The sequence below is a fragment of the Piliocolobus tephrosceles genome, chromosome 3 (assembly GCF_002776525.5).
Source record: "Piliocolobus tephrosceles isolate RC106 chromosome 3, ASM277652v3, whole genome shotgun sequence".
Classification (NCBI taxonomy): Eukaryota; Metazoa; Chordata; class Mammalia; order Primates; family Cercopithecidae; genus Piliocolobus; species Piliocolobus tephrosceles.
Genome location: NC_045436.1, coordinates 43,581,498 through 43,603,695, shown reverse-complemented (window position 1 = coordinate 43,603,695; position 22,198 = coordinate 43,581,498). Strand labels below are relative to the sequence as shown.

The 22,198-nt window shown below is 36.8% G+C and overlaps 1 protein-coding gene across 4 annotated transcripts in view; it reads right to left on the bottom strand.

The window, feature by feature from the left end:
• Positions 1–22,198, bottom strand: part of SLC10A7 (solute carrier family 10 member 7) — a 277,847-nt gene that overhangs the window by 70,185 nt on the left and 185,464 nt on the right. For 2 of the 4 annotated variants that reach the window (XM_023227260.1, XM_023227265.1), the window contains exon 6: positions 3,678–3,713. The exons of the other annotated variants lie outside the window; for them this stretch is intronic. In XM_023227260.1, the coding sequence (XP_023083028.1) occupies positions 3,678–3,713 (36 nt within the window). The remainder of the gene's footprint in view (positions 1–3,677; positions 3,714–22,198) is intronic. 4 annotated transcript variants of the gene reach the window in all.

The window sequence follows — 22,198 nt, the reverse complement described above, 5'->3', positions numbered from 1 at the left end:
GAGTGCTAGAACTGCTGCAACTGGTGCTGCCACAACTACCGGTGCGCACTGTCCAGGGGCCTGAGGAGTGATACCCCCACCCCTGTGCCACTGCATCTAGCACCCATGTGCACCACTGGGGGGCCTGAGAATAGGCCCACTCTGCCTGCACTGGCACACGTGCACATCATCTGAGGGTCTGGAGATCGACATGTGCCACCCACTGGTATCTGCAGGCACCATCTGCAGACCAGAAGTCAGGCCAGCCCCACCTGCCACCAGTGCACTGGCACTTCTGCACATCATATGGGGGCCTAGGGATTGACCCACCCTGCCCGCTGCCACCGGCACCTGTGCCCACCATTGGGAGGCCTCAAGAGAAGCCAACCCTGCCTGTTGTCTCCACTACCAGCACCAACATAGGCCCTCAAGGGGACTAAGACTAGGCCTCGCTTAGCTGCTGCTGCCACCTGCACAGGTCATCTGAGAACCTGGGGATTAATCTATCCCTCCCGCCAGCACCCATCTGCACCATGTGGGGGCCTGAGGATGGGCCTCCGTGTGTGCCGCTAATGTGTATGTTGTCTGGGGTCCTTGGGATTGACCCACACTTCCTTATCACCACTGGGGCTTGTGTGGACCATTGGGAGACCTGAGGAGAGACCTCTCTCACCTGCCACTGCAGCCACCAGTGCCTGTGGACAACATTCCAGGGCCTGGGAATTAATCTGCCCCACCTACTGCTGCTGATACCTGTTTGCATCGTCGGTAGGCCTTAGGAGAAGCTGTCCTCTTTTACCACTGCTGCTGCCAGCACCCATGCGTAGTGTCGGCACCCACTCTCCCCACTACTGCCAGCACCTATGCAAACCATCCAGGGCCTAAGGGCATGTCCACACTGCACTCCACCACCACCTCTGGGGTCCATGGACTGGACTGTCTGGAGTCCCTATCCCTAAAAATGCCTCATCACAGCCTCCACTAACAACCACAACAGACACCACTGAGCTGATTACAGCTGAAGAAATACAAAGACTACATTACTGTGCCTATCCAGAATCAAAGCCAAGGCAACCTACCAAACCAACACTATAGATATATCTATAGGAAAAAGCCTTTCCCTACTAAAGTCAATCCATAAAATTGGAAGAAGCAACTGTTATGCCAGATGTGCAGTAAGGACAAAAAAAAAAATATGAAAAAGCAAGAAAACATGACACCTTCAAAGGAATGCAACAATTCTCTGGTAACAGATCCAAAGCAGAAGGAAATTTATGAAATGCCTGAAAAAAATTCAACATAATGATATTAAAGAAAATCAGTGAGATAGAAGAGTGTTGTTATAAACAGGTTTTCCTCCCTGAATACTTCTAATGGATAGTCATCAATACGTGATAGTTTCTTTGTAGCTCTTCCAAGGACTTATGATATTTGTTCCCAAAATAGTAAAAATTTCATAGCAAATAGGAAGTATTTGCTAATTCTGGATTTAATATTCCTTCTTATTTTCTCAAGAATAGCTGTTCAAGTTCATTAAGAGTGAGTCACTGTATAATGCCGAAACCTGCTTTTCAGTTGTATTAGGAAGTGAGTCAGCCAGGAGGCATTCACTTTGAGAAGAGCACCGTAATTTTTAGTCAAGTCATCACAATTATTATTAAAATAATAAAAACTAACATTTATGTAGTACTTATGTTCGATATTGGACCAAGGGCTGTAGGTATGTTATTTTATGTAATCCTCACAACAACTCTCTGACATAGGTACTATTACTATATTATCCCATCTACTAGGTAAGAATGCTGAGCCTCAGAGAGACTGAGTGAAGTAGGAAGAAGCAATGCCAGTAATTGAACCTCCCATTGGCTCCAGAGCCTGTGCTCTTGAACAGTGTAACCTTTGCAATGTTAAGTGTAACCTTTGCAATGTTAAGCTATTTCCTCGGGGTTGTATTTTAAGAGTTAATCTGAAAGGAGCTTCAGGCTCTGTATGTCTTTTTGATGACATAAAACAAATTGAGAGGTAAGCCTTCATGTCATATGGCAGACACATTTTTTTAGAGTCAAGTTTTTGCAAATATCAGTGGTAAAAAGGGTGAGCTAAACATTCAAACTGCATCAGCAAAAATCATTGAAAACTAGAAAATTAAATAAACATGTTATTTTCTTTTGAGTATATGCAGCTCAATTTAATTATTTCTCTTTTCTCTTTCTTAAGTAAATTCTCCTGAAAATGGATAAAACCAAAGCAGTAGGAGATAAGCACTTCTAGCAAAAGATGTTACCTCCTCCTTGCAGATTCAAGATCAAGGCATAACTTTAGCATCCTTGCAATTGGGATGCTGTATAAAGCTTTCTGATTGCAACACTTGAAGAAGTCAAGTCACAAACTGACTGGCTTTCATTGTCTCCTGAAAAAACTTTCAGAAAATCCATTTACACCTCAGATGTGAATGACTAGGTGAATGTATTTCAATGAGTTTAGTGGAAAGAAAAAGCGTGTTAAATCTTAGATACAGATTTAGTTGCATCAAAATACTAACAAAAAGCCCCAAATAACAACAAGACAACAAAATTGTTAATGTGCTTCTCTCATCTATAGGACTTGCAAAGAAAGGCAAAACTAAAGTGAAATTATGAAATTTTTGAAATAGAAAATGTTATCAAGAGGTTTTGCTGCAACAACTACAAAGATCACACAGATACTAAAATTGACTTTTTAGATTTGTCTCCAGGATACTGCATTAACTCAGTTTTCACAGAATAAAGAATATCAGTTTTGAAAGGGATCTGAGAGATACCCTGGTCTAGTCCTCATCTAAAGTGTGAACCCTTGTCTCTGTCTCCCTCATGTCCTTATATAATGCTGAAAGCTACTTTTCAGTTGCATTAGGAAATGAGTCAGCCGTGATGCATTCATTCTGACAAGAGCACCATAATTAAGTTTTGGGGAAGTCATCGCAAGTATTATTAAAATAATAAAAGTTAACATTTATGCAGTACTTATGCTGCATACTGTATTAAGGACTTTTGTGTTATTTTATGTAATCCTCACAATTCTATGAAGTAGGACAGCATTATATAAGGATGGGAACTGTGATGGCTTGGCTTTTGTCAGAGAATCTCCCAGAGAGAAGACACCCTTTCTCTTCAGCCAAACAGTGGCCCGGCTGAAGCTTTCTCATGAGGAGAAAACTCTTATACTGCTCCCAAACCACTACCACTGCTGCTCTGTCTTCCCCTTGAAGCAATTTAGGGCAAGCCTCACCCTCCTTCCTGGTGATGGCTTTTTAAATGATGCTCCCAAATGGTGTAAATAAAATCGATGCCGCCTTCAGCTACTTCCTCAGGGTTATATTTTAAGAGTAATGTTGAAGTTAGCATTTTAGCCCCTACAGTAAGTTTTCTCTAGGACAAAAGTCATCAGTTCCTCCACTGTTCCTCTTAGGGCAGGGTTCTGAGCTTTCTCTTGGACATACACTCACCCAGATAAATTTAAGGGTCCACATTTATGGGTCAGTCTCACTTATTAACAATTGACCAAAACTTGGAAATGAAGCAACAAGAGGACAGCATGTCCCTTTAATGTCATCTTGGAGTATTATCTATCATCCAATACAAGGTTTACTTAACCACTTTTGTTTGACTTCTATTTACTATTGGTTAAGACCCTGACTATAAAATTATGTGTTAACTTACCGAGTTTTGTTCAGTAGTGATGGAAATGATTTCTGTCTAGAAGAAAAATAACCACAATAATTACGGTTTTATTGCCCTGTAGGCATTGGCCAGTTTTGTCTCTAATTCAGCATACTTATTTCAGTATGCTTTTCTAATGGCCTGGGTAACCCCTATTTTTATAATCTCTCCAGAACTAGCTTCACCACCCTGATGGTTTCCTCATTATTCAGTTAAATAAATGTTTGACATGTGTTCATTCTGTATGTGTAAGAAAGTCATGTTTTTAACTTTTTGAAAATTATACTTTGACAACTCCTGTCTTCTGAATTTGTATTAATGGAAATAACATTTTTAAAAAAAGATTACTGTCAACCTAAACCTCCAGGCTATCTTCACCTTTTGTCCTGTGGTCAGTATATAGTGATATCTTAAACAGTTAGTGAAAAGTTCATTCTTCAAGAACAAAATGATATCAAACCAACATTTAATGAGAGAGACTGGTCAACAAATCCTAAGCAACAAATTATAAAGAGGTGGTGTAGGGAATTCTGGACACATCTAAATTCCAACAAAATAGTCAGGGTATATAGTCTCCAAAGAATATGACATTATAAGCATGAATGTCAAGATATATAACTGAGAAAACTTTTAGAAAAAAAGAAAGAGACATTAGGAGCCTAGGGAAGGGTAGTTAGAAAGAAAGTGTTGGTGGACTAGTGAGCGAGGGCCTCTTTCCTCTCCTCTGACTATACTTTCCCCTTTACAACTAGACCTTCACAGACTAAGGACCTTAACATGCCCAAATCAAACATTTAGCAGTTATGGTCTAGCAGCTGACATGAGCATGCTGGTTTATTAGGCATAGTACACTATAGTGAAGACAGAGGCATCAGACTATTTGAGTTGGATAATACTAGCCACTGAAATTGTCCAGTTAATTCTCTCTAGTCTGAGACCACGTGCTATGATTTGGATCTGTATCCCCACCCATATCTCATATTGAGTTGTAATCTCCAATGTTGGTGGTGGAGCCTGGTGGGAGGTGATTTGATTGCGGGGGTGGATCCTTAATGAATTGTTTAGCACCATCCCCTTGGTGTTATTTTCACCATAGTGAGTTCTCATGAGATCTGGTTATTTAAAAGTGTGTAGCACCTCCTACCTTACTCACTGTCTTGCTCATGCTTTCACCAGGTGAAGCGCCTGCTCCTGCTTTGCCTTCCACCATGAGTAAATGCTCCCTGAGGCCTCCCCAGAAGCAGAGGCCATCATGCTTCCTGTACAGCCTGCAGAACCGTGAGCCAATTAAGCCTCTTTTCTTTATAAATTACCCAGTCTCAGGTATTTCTTTATAGCAATGCAAGGACAGAATAATATACCATGCTCGTCAAGAAAACTTTTAGTAATAATTTTGTTTTCCAAGTAGCATTTCTGACAGGAAGAGAGCACACTGACTAGTAGACATCGGTCTCCTGGAACGTAACCACACTAAGGTGTGCTGATGACATTTCTGGATATGTAAAGATATGGACCTATTCCTGGATTGTGGTGATCCCATTAAAGCAATGTCACCCAGTGAGGCCTTACAGGAATGGCAGCTGGCTTGTCCTAACGACATTACATTTAATTAAGCAAACATTTATTGAGTACTACATATCATACATCACTGGTGCAGAGGGGAAAAGGTGAATATATGGTTTATGTCATAACAGTTTATGCCATAAATAGTTCCCACCAGAGAAAACAGTTCTACCTTGTTCCTCTCTAACTTTAACACTTTGATCAAAAAATACCTCTATCATCTTATCCTCAAAAAAGTGTGATGTTTTTTCAGGCCAAAATTAAGGGTCTTATACACTTAAATTAAACATTAGCTTATTAGATTTGGCCTATGATCTTTTCAGATTTTGATTTGTCACTGACACATTCAACATATACCTATTAGTGACTACCATGCCAGACCCTATTAGATGATGAGACACAGAGGCAAATGACACATACACAATCAATGACCTCAACGTTTTTTAGAGAAGACAGTTAAGCAGTTACAATAAAATGATAACATTCAAAATGAACATTACAGCGAGCTATGAGAGTGCTTAATAGGGAGGTGAAAGCAATTAAGATGAGAACTGAAAGAAGAAAAGGAGTTAGCCAAGCAAAGGAGTCAGAACAGAAGAAGTGGAGGGAGAGGAAACACAGGCAGAGGGGAGAGACTGTAAAGGCAATGAAGGCAAGAAGAACACATAGAAACTGAAAGCGAAGAGCAGAATGTGAGGGGTGTAGCTGTGAGAGATGAAGTTAAAAGACAGATGAATCAGAAAGGCCTAGTAATTCATGGTACAGAGTTTGGGTTTCACTTCAAAGTAAGAGGAAGCCACTGGAAGAGTTTATGCAGCCATGAGTGTGGGGAGGGGCAATAGCACTGGCACGGTGCTCTCTGTGGTTAGGTAAAAATTACTCTGTGTGTACTTTGGAGAAGACATTAAAGCAGAAGAAGATCAGAGGGAGGCAGGCTAAGCAGGAGGCTATTCAGGACTCCAGGCAGAAGTTGATCTGGGCTAAGGCAATGGGATCTTAGTCATCAAGATGGACCAACAGAACAGATTCAAAACGTATTTGAAAACTAGACTAGTAGACTGTTCAATTAAGTTTGTGGGGAGAGTGTCAAAACAGAAGGAAGAACAGTTTCTTAGTTTTCTAAGTGATTCTTAACCAAACAGGAGATCATAGAGCCAATTACTGAGCCAGAGTGGAACTGGGGATGCACAGATCCATTTTTCTTGGGAAAGATGATGAGTTTCAGGTATCTGCAAGGCCTCCAACTAGAGATACTGTGATAGCTGGATTTATGAGACTGAAACTCAGAATAGGGTCTGGACAGTGAAAACAGCTGAGTAGTCCTCAGCATACAGCTTGGTGTGGTGATTTACTGCTACAGAAAATAGGTTAAGAAATGTAGACTATAGATTGAAGCTTATTGAAGGCCTAGATGAAAATAATTTCAATAGATGACTAGCGTGAAAGTTAAATTGGAGTACATGGAGGACTGAGAAAGAAGAGGGAAAAGTGAGGCAATTTGGACAACTCTTTCAAGAAGTATAGCTGTAAAGAGGAGGAGATAAACAACAACAGTAATGTAAGAAGAATTAAAGTGTGGTAAATGGAGTTCGTTGTTTTTGGTTTTGTTGTTTGTTTTGAAAGAATCTTAAGGATTCTTAAAATTCATAGAAAAGAGGCAAAAGAGGGTCACGGGAATAGAGATTTAGTAAAGAGAAGGAATTTTACCTATTGCAACTAAACAGGCAGCAGGGAAGGAGCCCTAGCACACAGCTAGAGGGTTTAACTTGTAGGACAGCAGAGGGTGGGTATCTCTTTATTGTAAAAGAAGAGCAGAGGTTATAGTAGGTACGGATGAACATAGACTTGAATGCTTGATGTTGGAAAGTTGAAGACATTTTCATGTAAGAGCTTCTCTTTTCTCTATTTTGTAGAACATGAAGGATTTTACTAAAATGAGGGGAAGATGGGTGCAGAGGAAGGGTAAAGTCAGTGATTGGGAATCTGTGTTATGACTATTGGGAGAGAGTCTAAGATGGTGAAGGGTCTGAAATTACCACACTTTCAAGATGACAGGTTGGTCTGCCACACATTCAAGTATGCTGGCAGAAGACTCAAGAGTCCTGGATCACAGCCAAAGGATTTTACCACTCACAGAACAGCAAGCAGCCTAAGCATGATGTTGGTGACGTTTCCCCTCGTCACCAAGTCAAGCAGGTGATGCAGATGGGCCTGAATGGATGCCTGCAGAAGCAGTGGACTGCATTCCAGGAAAGGAATACTGAGCTTAAGCAACCTGAATCTTTTATAACAGGCATAAAGCAAAGCTGCGCTTTGTTCCAGAGTTGAGAACAAAGGGTAGTCAGTGCCTCTGCACACAAAATGTATAGAAATGTGAGACACAGAAAGAACTGTCGCCCAACAGAGGAACTGTCCCACAGACCAACCCAGTTGATATTGGTCATCTAAACATATGAGTTATCAAGCCCGTTATTGCTCCCACCAAATACCACTACTGAGCTAATATTCCCATACAAGGAAATGAAAATCAGATAATCATTTTGGAATGACCAGAAAAACTTCTCTCCAACATGACATTGATCGCCTAACACTTCATGAACACTATCATTTAAACAAGATGCTAACCAACTGAAGTGACTTCCAACTCATAATTTACTCTCTTTCTTTTCTTAAAATGGGTGAATCTGCTAAATGTCTTTTTGAAATCTAGATCCTCACTAGACTGAAATGTGATCTAAGCACCAGCAACATTGGTTTCACCTGGAAGCTTGTAAGAACTAGCTGAATATCAGACTCCGCCCCAGAACTACTGTCATAATCTGCATCTTAGCAAGATCCCCAGATAATTTGTAGGCACATAAAAATGTTAAAAAATGGATTTAGATTCTAGAGCAGAGGTGGGCAAACTTTTTCTGTGTAAGGCCAAGTAATAATTATTTTAGCCTTTGCAGTGATTCTTCTGCAATTACTCAACTCTGCTATTGTACCTGGATAGCAGCCAAAGACAATAGGTAAACAAATTGGCGTGATAAAATTTGCCCCAGGGCCATAGTTTGCAGATCCCTGCTCTGAAGTATTGCTTTGAATTAGAAATTATATTTCAAACAGAAATAAGTGTAACAAACTTGTTTTTAATAACTTGGCTTTGAGTGAACCCACACTGGCTTCTAAAAATCACACTATGTTCCTTTGTAACTCCTTATAACCCACTATTTAATGACCCATTCTTTAATTTTTCTTTAGACTGATATCAAAATTACTAGTTAATAGTGTATAAAATCCACTTTCTTCCTCTTTTTGGTATTTGCAGTGATGTTTGCACATTCCCAGCAGCTGTTGATTCTGCTCTTTCTCTTTATGATTTGTCAAAGATAGTGATTCAGAAATCTCAAATGTCAGTTTTCTCAGGACCCTATGATGTAATTTGTCTGGACCAGCAGATAGTCTGCCTGTCTTGGACCTGCTTTCCTTTGCCAATATTTACTTTACCATTTCTAATCTAAAGTTGGTTCTCCTTTACAAGGATAATGGAAGCAAAGGGATGGGGATCAGTGCAGAGGGGAAAATTAAAGATGCTTAGCAGACGGAATGTGTGGGGTTTAGGGCTCTAATATGTAGAGCTATATAAAAGAGGACAGACAAATACAAGAACACAAAAGTGGAATAATATGTACATTGCTGATTAGAACTAACGTAGTGATATATGTTAAAGATAAAAAACAGTGTTCAAACTCATGACTTCTCTTTTTCGTTTTTAACTGAAAAACCAAATCTTCAGGCTACGTAATCTCATAGAGCTGTAATATATTAACTTGGCTTTTTCTATCCAGGTTAAGAGTAACAAAACCAATTTGAAATTTGATTAGAGCCCAGAGCAACATAGATGTGGGAACTTTCTAGCATTTTCCAAAAGATTTTCATGTAAGCATCTTCTAAGTTTTAGATTTAACATGTAATAAATAATTTTCTAAAGAAGTTTCTTAAAAATGCTTATTTGCAGAGTATATATTAGACCAAGGAGGAAGCAAAAGGAAACTAAATCAAAATTTATTTTTTGAAGACTAGATTATAAAGACATAAGCTTTCATAGTGAAAGTAAGACCTACCAGAGCTCACTTTGGCCTGCATGCCTCCACCATGGGCACACAGCTGCAATCTGAGGTTGCAGTTTTACTTTCCCTGAGAACACATGGAGCAGCCGATCATTAGTAGCACCGCAAACATTACACACAAGACGCACAGCTCTCTTAAAATGTCAAGAGGGTCGTTTCACATTATCTAATGGTCAGTCAAAGTTCCTATGGCTTGAATATTATACACAGGAGCTTGTAGTATTTCTTGCTTTAGAATCATGGTTCAGTTGATATAAAATACTACAATCATAAAAACAGACAATATTTATTGAGGTATATTATGTACTAGGAACTGTGCTAAGTACATTACAAACATTATCTAATTTAAAATTCTGGTAAGTAAATTGATTATCCTAATTTTATAGGTGAGAATAAAAAAGAGGCTTATAGAGACTAAGCTAAGGAAGTGTTAGAAGACAGAACTCAGCAAAAGGAATAAAAACAAAAATTGAGAGATCGGGAGATGGTCTGAGTTGTTAAAAAGAAAAAAAACGTGCAAAGGAGGAAGTAGAAAATTTAAAAGAAAAAGGTATTTAGGAAACAGATTGTAGAAAATTAATGTAAAATATATAATATTAATTAAAATTAGGGTCAACGATTACATATATAACTTGCCAATGGTGTTGGAATACATGAAAATAAGGCACTAAGTAACTCTCTTAGGTCACTAGAGTGAAACTGGATGTTTTTTCCCACTGGTTTAAAAGATTTAATGTGTATCTGCCATTCTGCTCATTGATGTCTGTAACATGACAGTGCCTGGCAAATACTACGCATGCAATATTTTTTTTTGCTGAATGAAAGAACAAATGAATAGATGAATGTGTGTCCACAAATGTTTCTCTCAGGGAGCAGCATATCCATTTGATAAGAAACACACACACTTTCTGAAATGCTTTAAAACCCTTGTGTTTGTAATAATAATGAGACTAGCTGACATTTATTGAATGTCTACTGTGTATATGTCAGCAACTATTCTATGCTCTTTATATTTACTCACTCATTTGGTTCTCACAACAAACCTATGAGAAAGGTGACACTATAATTCTCATTTTACAGAGGAGAAAATTGAGGTGCATAGACAAGGAATTGTTCAGAATTCCCAAGCAGTAAATGGCAGAATGGGAAGCAAGTCATGCAGTCTGGTTCCAGAATCCAAGATCTTTACCATTGTGTTTATATCCTGGATAAGAGTTCTTTAAGAATTTAGGGAAATCAAAGAATTCTAGCTGAAAGAGACACTAGGAATATGTGTTACCTCACTTTACAAACTGCAAAGTTGAGGCCCAAGGAGGCAGTGTCTCTCATTCTTGGGTGCAGAGTTAGTGGAAACACAAGGAGTAGCACTTTAGTGTCTCAAATTCCCTGCCCAATTCTTTATTTCTGATACCACACTGCCTCCTACAAACCACTTGAGTAGAACAAAGCTCACATATGGAAGATCTGAAAGCAGTTACTCAGCACTATATTATTCACCATACATATAAAGCAAAACAAAACAAAAACACATAGATGATAAAATTAGAACAGATTAGAGGAAGGTTTTTAAAACAGATTAAATCTTGAAATAGGCACTTTCACCCTTACCCTAAAAGGCCCATGAATTACCAACAAGGCTATGGGAGAACATTTTTGAAAAAGCAAGGCAGAGACTTGGAAGATGGAGGAGGGGGACAGTATGAAGCTCAATGAGGACAGAGAAAGGAGGCAATGGAAAGTGACTTGCAAGAGATTTGGGGAAGGGGCTTCTCATGTAGGTTCCTGAATGTTAAAATAAACTTCTAAAATAATTAAAAATTGATTCTCTTTTAAATAAGACACTTAGAATAATGGTTTAATCAAAATCACTATTCAGATTTATAAAAGAACTTTAACATAAACAAACAAAACACCCAGACCATGTCTACACATGTGAAATGAATGGGTTTGGCACAGCTCATCTATTCCTTTTGGATGTGTCTAAATGATGGCACACACTGCTGTTAGATCTAGCTGTGACGATCAATACTGAGTATAAGATGGACAAAATGAATGGAGACAGCTGCACTCCACTTGCCTTGTTTCATATATCAATGATCTGATTCACTCTGGTTTTTATAATATTCCTTAGCTAGAGCCATTCCTACAGCTTAGAAAACTGGCCCTGAACTTTGTGACTCAGAAAGGCTTCAGTCAGGAGAAGGAGGTGGATTAACCAATGGTCCTAAGAAAGATTTGCACCTCACACGAGCATCATTGGTCCACAAATCCTCCTGCTACCCCCAACACAAAGAGGCAGTAGGATATGGGTACGTAGTTGCTTCTTTCCCCATCTACCTCCCAGCACTGAAACCAATTTTAAACAGGTTTCTCCTTAATAACATGTTTATTTATTATTTTTTCTTCAAGTCTAATCTACCAGATAAGGCATTTCTTCTCATATCCTCACTTCTACTGAGATGTTTTCCTGCACATTTGTAGTTTCATTTGTCTTTTTGTTTGTTTTTGATTTTTTTTAAATTTTACTTTAAGTTCCAGGATACATGTGCACGACATGCAGGTTTGTTACATAGGTATACATGTGTCATGGTGGTTTGCTGCACCTATCAACCATCATCTAGGTTTTAAGCCCCTCATGCATTAGATATTTGTCCTAATGCTCTCCCTCCCCTTGTCCCCCACCCCGACAGGTCCTGGTGTGTGAAAACATGTTTATTTTTATTAAATATCAGTAGTTGCTTCTTTCCCTATCTACCTCTCACCATTGACACCAATTTTAAACAGGTTTCTCCTTAATAACATGTTTATTTTTATTAAATATCAGGGGGTAGGAGAAGAAAAACATATACCATGTGATTGGGGTCTTAACAACCTAGAGATGTATCCTAGACTCCGAACCTATCTAGGGCAGTGCTCTCCAAAGCCTGATGGAACTCTCAAGGGCAGAAGGAAAGGCAGTAATAGCAAAAGGAAGAACGCTGTCTTATCAGTTTATAGGAACTGGTCAGTGGACTTTTTTTGGTATAAAAAGTTCAACAACTAATAGAACAAGCAAATCACTTCACCATAATCAAATTTCACCTTATGACCCAGGAAAATGCAAAGGCTCTAGCCAAAGAAAATTGTGTGTGTGTGTGTGTGTATGTGTGTGTGTATATATATAAATATATAGAGTGATCAGACTTTTAGACTTTTCCCCTGAACACTTCTATGGTGAATTATTAAAAACAGTACTGACTCATTTTTAGTTACATAGTTATATACAGCTAATTCTCCTTACTGTTTCGCTAGAGACTCATCCCAATAAAATTACTTCTAGACCTTAGCTATTGGGTGTTGTTACTAAGGAATTTTTAATAAGAAATAGCCAACACTTTCAATTAGAAATGGATGTACATATATTAATGTCAGACATTTATTTTTAAATATCCTCTACTAATCATTTCAATATCTTCAGAATTTAGAAGTGCCAGAGAGCAAGAAGCAATCATCTGGTAAATCACATCAATGGATTTACTGAAGAGTCTTTAAGGAAATTGAAAATCTATGTTAACATAATTTTTCTAGTTCCCCAGTAGAGGGCAACTTCTACACACTTTGACAGTTTAAAAAAAATCTATGCACAGCACAGTTGTAAGAATCACTGCATGTTTAAAATAAAACAATATAGCTCATGCTTATGGATGGATTTTCACTAACAGGTAGCTTATAAAATGTCATGGAATTTTAAATAAGTAGTTAGGAATTGAATATCTGTAATGAGTAATTAGCATTTTATGATTAATATAAGTATAAACTGCAGGAACTTTAAAAGTAGCAATCATTAGGTCACTGTGATAGAATTATCAGGAACTTAAATATAAGAGGGAAATGATCAGAGTATTGTTCTTTAGTAACCATTTGGATTGAATTTCAATATAACTGAGTTCCAAATATAGCTAATATGTTGTATAAAATATTTCATTAAGAATAGGCAAAACCAACCCCCCATCCCCAAAATGGCCATACACAAACATTTGAAAGTATAATTTAGAGTTTTTGATATTCTATATTTTGAACTAATTCGAATTAGTGTTAGTGTTTTATTTTTTATTTTTTTTTGAGACGGAGTCTCGCTGTGTCACCCAGGCTGGAGTGCAGTGGCAAGATCTCGGCTCACTGCAAACTCCGCCTCCCAGGTTCACACCATTCTCCTGCCTCAACCTCCCCAGCAGCTGGGACTACAGGCGCCCGCCACCACGCCCGGCTAATTTTTTGTATTTTTAGTAGAGATGGGGTTTCACCGTGTTAGCCAGGATGGTCTTGATCTCCTGACCTTGTGATCCACCCACCTCGGCCTCCCAAAGTGCTGGGATTACAGACTTGAGCCACCGCGCCTGGCCCAGTGTTAGTGTTTTAATGACATCAGACATAAGAATGTAACCGTACACATGTATGCTTATACACAAATAGGATAAAATTTCACTATAATACATCTCATTATATCGTATTCTATATAGTAGTTGGACACAATATAAAATGTCCTCATTCATTCATTCATTCATTCATTCAACATTCATTTACTGAGCACATATTGTGTGTCAGATACAATACCAGAAGTCAAGGCTACAGTGTGACAAATCTGACAAAGTTGTCTGCCTTCTTGGGGCTTACAGGTTCTATTAAAAAGTAATGTATGGTAAAGCCTTCTAAAAAGACAAATCTATGAGATGGATGCTTACCTTATAACACTAATTTTTTATTTAAAAATTTGGCTTTGTTTTTAATATAGAAAATATTATAAGGAAAAATGAAATGGTTCATAATCTTAAAACACAAACAACCCTTGTTGGCCTTAAACAATGTTATAAATGAATCTCATTAGAAAATTTTTAGTTGTATAGAAAAGTACAAAATAAAAATTGAAAATTTCTAGCACTCTCTCAACTCAGAAACATTAGCAGTTTCTTGTAATTCCTTACAGAAAAAAAAAAAAACAAAACAGTATCCACCATTTCCTCTACCCACCTACTCATCCATCTAGCCTAGCCGTCTTAACTTATTCAAATTTATACCGTTTTCTTAAGACAATCATACTATATACAGTATTCTGCACATAGCTTTATCTTTTCCCAATTCCCTGTATTTCCCGGAGCTCTTTCCATAAAAGAATATATAATCACACCTCATTCTTTCATTTGACTCATTTTATTTTTTAATGTAGAAGTATTTTATCTATCTCTAAATATCTCACAATTGTAGTTTAAAAAGTGGTTATACAGTTTTATCTGAAATTTATAAGAGCTGTTATAGTGTTAAAAGTATAAAGACTTGGAAATCATGACCTTCAAGAGAAAGCCCCAAAAAAATATTTTTAATTTATTAGAGAACAGCAAATACAAGAAGAAAAAGAAGAAATAAGTATCTGCTTTGGACAAAAACCCTACCAACAGCTCTATTAGATCACACACAATGTAACAATCTTCTAAGAGTGTCTTTATATGTGAATTAGAAATACTAGTGAATTTTTTTACCAGTAAGTTTTAATAATAGTACTATTATACAATTATCATTTTTTAGAGTTTCACTTAAAATTTTCAATTAAGCATGCAAGAATTACTTTATAGGATTCTATTTATAATACTGCTTAAACCATGTATTTGTTTCAGGGCAATATTTGATATTAAAATGTGATAAGAATTTTAAAATTTATAAAAATATTATGCAAAATAAAATACAGGGCACTAGGTGGTGCTGTGGAACCTTCCAGATAAACTAACACTGCAAAGGTATGCATTTGACAAATTAGTTGTATGGTTGATTCTATATATTTAAATATACATTAAATATCTTTTATAGATAAAACAGTACACATAAATAAGAAGAGTAATATAATGAAAAAACAAAGTTGTGATAGATGACCTCTTTGAGGAAGATACAACCCCCTTTCAAAATCTCATACCCTAACTCCTGTGTTAAGCTATTAAAAAAATCTTTATATAATAAATGTCATTTTTGAGGCATGCTTGTCAATCAACTATTATTTTCATTTACCTTTAAAGCTATTTTTTTCATATAACTAAGAATTTAAAAGATAAGCAATTATGCCTCCTTGTCAAACAATTTTCTATTAGGTGATTTATTATATCACAGTATATATTGTGATCTTCTTGAGTTTTTCTATTTTCCCCAGACATGACTGCTTGCTGCAGAGTTACTAATTCAAATACTGACAGCCACCAGACTGGCAAGGCAAATGTACAGATTGGGCCACAAGTAAAATAATAGGAAGTAAGGACAACTTAGGAAACCCAGAGTATATGCATTCAAATTCAGATGAAAATAAATGCGCGCGCACACACACACACACACAACACAAGCCAAAAACAGCACATCTGTGGTCTGCATGTGATCTGTGGGCCACTCATCTGTGACCTCTAAGTCCAATATGTTCCTAACCATTTATCTATGAGTGACACATCTCAAAGATAACCTACGAATTTCAGTTCAAATGAAGGAGTGTAAATGCTTTTCAATTGTCCTTCTATAATGTTTAATCACTTATGTATGTCCTCCCTTAAAGAAAACAGAAAATATTAGTGATGTGGGAGAGAAACTGTAGTGGTCAAGAGCATTACCCGTCCACGATGAGCTGCTGGTTTAAAGAGAAGCACAGATTTAGCAGGTCTTTTTTTGTGGGCATGGTCTTCCTCTTCCCTGCAGGCACTTTCATGATTGTGAAATAAAATAATAAAGTACTTAATATTGAATTGATAGAAATACATGTTTAACATCAATGAAAAAAGGATAGAATTTATTCCCACTAGTAGTGATGGTGGAACTTAATATTATAGGTACAAGGTAAGAATGAAAATGAATTTTTAACAAATTCAGCAAAACTCATCTAAAGGAATTTTTTTAAACAAATTCAACAAATTAAACAAATTTTTAACAAATTCAACAAAGATCATCTAAAGGAATGTTGTTCTTCAAGTCTGTCAATGAGAGGAGCAAAACTCATTTTTAAATGATGCATCATTCCAAATGTTTTTAGCCGCCCTCAGAAAGCGTTTGTGTGCTACATAAGAAAATAAGATAAAATCATGTCATTTCTGAACTGGAAGAGAGCACAGAGATTAACAATCTCTCATTACTTTAGCTTCACCTCACAAATCAGTTCTTGAAAGATAAACACAGTTAAGCTTCAGTATCTAAGTGGGGTTTTGTCACAAAAAATGAAGTGACCTGATGCTAGCAGGAAGCTATGTAGAAATCACAGTTTACTTTGAATGGAGACTATGCCTTACAACAGTAACTAATGCAAAAATATCATGTTTCAAGAATTTTCAATATTGTCTAAACACTCACAGGAATCTCTACCAACACTAAAAATCATTTGAAATTTTTAGAGGGTTTAATGGGTTCAAACAGATATATGGAAGAAGCGGTGAAAAGCAGAACTAGATTAGAGCCACACTGTCTGAATTCTTTTCATTTCACTTGTAGACTACCTGAAATGCCATTTTGGATGCTGGTCTTTTTGGCTTAATGAGCATCTGCTTTAAAATTGCATGTTTTCTTCTGAAGTAGTAGTTTTCACGGTGTGGCCTGGGGACTTACGGGTTCCTAAGATGTTCTGGAGGGCACGGTGAGATAAAAACTACTTTCATTATAATACTAACACATTATTTGCCTTTTTACTCTCATTCTCTTGCAGTTATACAGTGGAGTTTTCCAGAGGCTACATGACATGTGATATCAAAAGAGATCTGATACAGAAGCAGATATGAGACACCAACAGTCTTATGTTAAGCCAGGCATTAAAGAGATTTGCAAAATGCAAAACAATAGTACTCTTCTCACTAGTTTTTCTTTTTGTTTGGGAACATATAGTGATATTTCACAAAAATGTGCAAATTTACATATGAAGTCATTATTTTTTAAATGGATTAATAATTTTCCAGCTTTAATTTCAAATATGGTCAATAGATAGATATCACCCAAAACAACAACCGTTCTCTCTGGTCCTCAGCAAATTTTAAGACTGTAAAGGAGTTCAAAAAGTTGGAGAACACTGTTCTGGAAGTAAGCTACTCACATCTTAGTCAATATGCTTTCCTCTAAATACTGAGATGAATCTGAAACTTCTATCTGAATGAAATTTGCTTAGAAGCAAGAAAGGTCAAGTATTTTGAAGCAAGAGGTACTTTTACGGGCAAGACTAGCTTGATGCAGAGAGATAAACAGTGGCATGGGAACCACAGGCCCAGGTGGAACAACCCAGGTAGAAGGAACAGAGAAGGAGTCAAGAGTGCAATGGCAAATGCTCTGATTTCTAAATTTAGCCTGAGACCAGTGCTACATCTAGGAAGGGGTCATTCTTCTCTACCTTCTCTTACCTCTTGTACTCTGGGAGACTACAACACAGTTTCCACACTGAAATGCAATCCTTCATTAGTTTCCCACTGGTCTTTAAAGACCAATATTATAACTGTGGTCTATAACATTCTGTATTATCTGCTCCTGCCTACATCTCCATCCTTCTCCATTCTCCACCTGGCTCTCTATATGCCAGCTACAGGGCCCTTGGTCTATTCTTGACCGGGCTATATTCACTTTCAACCTGCAGACATCAGCTTCCTTCAGTCATCAAGGAAGTCTTTCTGCCATTATAGATTCCCCTAAATATGCACTCTTATGGCACTATGCAAATATGCACTCCTTTATGGCATGCATCACAGTTTTAATTTTACATTTATTTGTGTGATTATTTCATTAATGCCTGTGTCTCCTCCACTAGGCTGTAAGCTTTATGAGGAGAGGGACCAAGCTTAGTTTTACTCTATCTTGTATTTCTCATACCTAGTGAAATGCTGGGGACATAATAGGAGCCCATTTAATATTTTTGAATGAAGAAATAAATGAATAATAGGTATTATTTATTAAGCATTCCTCCTAGACATTGTTCTTGCACTTTGCAAGTGTGATGTAATTTTGAAAAGAAGCCAATAGATAAGCACAATTATCATCCCTATTTACAGATGAAGAAACCAATGGACACAGAAGTTAGCTAATTTGCCCAAGGTAAGCTGCAATTTTTGAGGTCAGGATTTGGACTCTAACAGTTTGATTTTAGCACCCACAACTCTACACTGTAGTTCAGTTGTCTTACGGATGAAAAAGCATTTATGGGCCTAATCTCCATTTATAAGGTTGGAATTCAAAATTATTTGTCATAGAAATCAATGACTGATGTACAAACTAGGAAGCTAACGTACAAACTGATGACCAACTCTATTGGGGAACTGTGGAATATGCTCTGCAAGTAAGTAGTGCTAAGAAAACAACAACAACAAAAAACAACAAACAGCAATTTCATGTGAGAGCTTTGGTAGCTTTTTATGTTTCATTGGTTATAAGAGAAAAATACATATATATGCAAAATGTGTAATGTATTTTCTATAGGTATGAGGGCAGTCCAAGAAACAATGAGAAAAACAATGTCCTCTTCTGGATATCTAGAACCAGACAGTACATGTTAGGATTCAGAAAACCTTTTGATCTTCTGAGAAATTCTATTTTTGAAAAAGAAAGTCAATCAAGATAAAGCTATGAGCCTAAACTTTCAGAATTACATAGATACATGTCTCCCTTTCCAACTGGGTTTAATTTCAATTATAATTTTTCAGCTATATTTATTTTTCAGCTAATTTTGTTTCTATTAAATTGGTCATTTGAAATTACAAAACAGTTTCATGAGTATTTAAATGTGTAACATAATTGTAATCTATTTTTTCTATTATCACAGCATGCTTAAGAATATACCACGATATGAAAAACAAAATAAAGATCCAGGAAACCTATAAATTCTAACAATCTATCATCTAAAACCTAGCAAGCCATATCATTATTTTTATGTTTCAAGTCAATTTTATATTATTAGGATCTCTGTGATTTCATTCAACAAATAATTTTTGGATACCTACTCTATGATAGGCATACCCAAGAGGAGGGGGAAACAAAGATAAAGGTGGCCTGGTCTCTATCCTAAAAGATCTTATGGTCTAGTCACAGCAAACTAAAAAGGTAAAGGCCAGATAATGGGGTTAAGGGAAGTCTGCTTAGCTCACCCAACTGAGTGAGGGGTTTCAAAAGTTGTCACATCTAAACTAAGACCCAAATTATCAGTAAGAATGGCCCAGAGAAGGGTTGAGGTGGAAGGCACCTAAAAATGGTTTAGGGAATGGTGAGGGTCAGAACAGCATGTGTGAAAGGCCTGTAGACAAGGAATTGTGTTTGTGGTGCTTAGAGGAAAAGAAAGACAGGGCATAATGAATGGGACTTAATAAACACCATTCCCATGGCACCAATCTCTCACAAAAGCTTCATGAAAAGATAACCAGTTATATCTACCAGCCTTCTCATCTTCCAGGTAATCAAAGAAACAGAAAGGGCAATAAGATTATGAAATACCTCAAAAAGTGCTCTTAGGAAATTTAACTTTCCTCGTGCTAAAACTTTGTTTTTTTTTTTTTTTTTTTTTTTTTTTTTTTTTTAATTTTACTTGTAACCAAAATGTCAGCAAAACCGAACGTTACCAGTGCTGCTAAGTTGAGACACGGCTGGAGTGGAGGACAGGATTGTAAAGTTAGAATCTTAAGACTGTCCAAATCTTCTATGGCTGGCAAATGCTTTGTTCTCTGAAGAATATGTATTACTATAGTGAACTTATTCCTTCTGAAATTTTTCTTACTTAGCAAGGAGTTATTTCTATGCAAAAATGGAAATTCAAAGACCTAAAAACCCTCACTGTATAGTAATCTATTTTGTTTGTGTACTGGTGCTGTCTGCTTAGCCCCAAGTCATCAATTATGTATAGCAATGTACAGCTACAGCAGTAGCCAGTGTCCTGGGCCTGTCAGGGATTTCTTAAGAGGAACAAAAACACTTGATTGTATCTACTTTCAGAAAACACAGGATAGGTGAAAAGAGGAAGAGAATGAAAGAAAATATGAGTAATCCTCAATACATACATTGGCTTCTTATAATAAATGAAAAATAAATTTTAAAAAAGCACTTGAAACCAGAAATATAACTAGGAGAAAGCCTTGGATATAGATGCAAGAAAGGCTGACATTAGCGCATCAAAACTACACACTTTAGAATACAAATTCATTTCTTATATATTTGAGGAAAAATAACTAATGGGGGTCACCAAGCTCTAACCTCTCTGAACCAAATTCAATGGATCCAGTGTTTGCAACAAGGAGTAGTCACGTTACTTGAAATACAATGTTCTGTAATTACCAAACCTGGCTGGCTTCTGAGGTGAGAGTTTTCATTCTAAATGAATGAAGCATGTTTACAAACTGACCGGGGAGCACAAGGACTATAAAGATTAACATGAAGAAAATGCAATCTAAGATATCTTATGGAATTTTCCCTATTATACCAAACACAGCAAAAGCTTTCACTGGGATTTCAATAAATTTAGTTTTACACATTGCTGCAGAATTTAGTTATTCTCCCTTTCTCTAGTGGATAGCTGGTGTAGCAGCTGGTGTGTTGTGTATTTAAAACGTGTAAAAGAACTCCTGTTCTTTCTCAGTACCTACATAAATGTGCGTAAGAAAATTTGAAAAAAATGATTTACTTTAAGTAAAATGACTTTATTTCTTTTCCTGTAGGGTATTTGACAAGCTTTTAAACATCTAAGAGTCATGTTTTCAAAAAGCATACAGATTTCTTCTGGAGAAAACTACAGTACATAAAAACATATCATTTAAATTTATGTAAATTTTCCTGAACCACACATTCTTGAATGTATATCTTCATTGTTCAACACTCTCTGGGTAGAATTTTTAATGCCTGATTTTTATAAAATAATTTACTTGACATGTAAATATTGTGAGATAATCAAAGATATAATAATTTTCTATTACTTTAAAGAGTGTATAACAGTCGCACTTTGTCATTACTATACAGGTTAGATCACATGCCATATTAGGCAGCCAAATTCTATAAAATTGAAAGTGTATTTAAAAATCAACGCTGAGACATTGGGAAATGCCTGAAACAGATGAGAACCAAATCAATTCCCTTATTTCTTAGATTTAAAATGGGCATAATTTGCTGATCATTCACTGAAAGTGTAATTTAGCAAAATAGACCCCAATGAATGCTGAACTATATTTTCTCAGCTCTTATTCAAATGATTTTTGCTGGTTTTAATGTAAAAATTTCCAGCATATTTAAACACATTACAATTAGACCCACAACCCACCAAATTAACTACTTGTTACTAAGATAGTCCATTAAACAGACACTTCTCAAAAGAAGACATACAAGCAGCCAACAAATATGTGGGAAAAAAAAATGCTCAACATCAGCAATTATCAAAGAAATGCAAATCAAAACCACAATGAGACACCATTTCACACCAGTCAGACTGGCTATTATTAAAGTAAAAAAACAACAGTTGATGGTAAAGCTGCAGAGAAAAGGGAACACTTGTATTCTGTTGATGGGAATGTAAATTAGTTCAGCCACTGTGGAAAGCAGTTTGGAGACTCCTCAGAGAACTGAAAGCAGAACTACCATTCAACTCAGCAATCCCATTACTGGGTATACATCCAAAAAAATAAATAAATAAATTGTTCTACCAAGAAGACACATGCACAAGCATGTTCATTGCAGCACTATTCACAACAGTACAGACATGCAATCAATCTAGGTGTTCATCAACAGTGGATTAGATAAAGAAAATGTGGTACTTATATACTATAGAATACTATGCAGCCATAAAAAGAACAAAATCATGTTTTTTGCAGCAATGTGGATGCAGCTGGAGGCCATTATCCTAAGCAA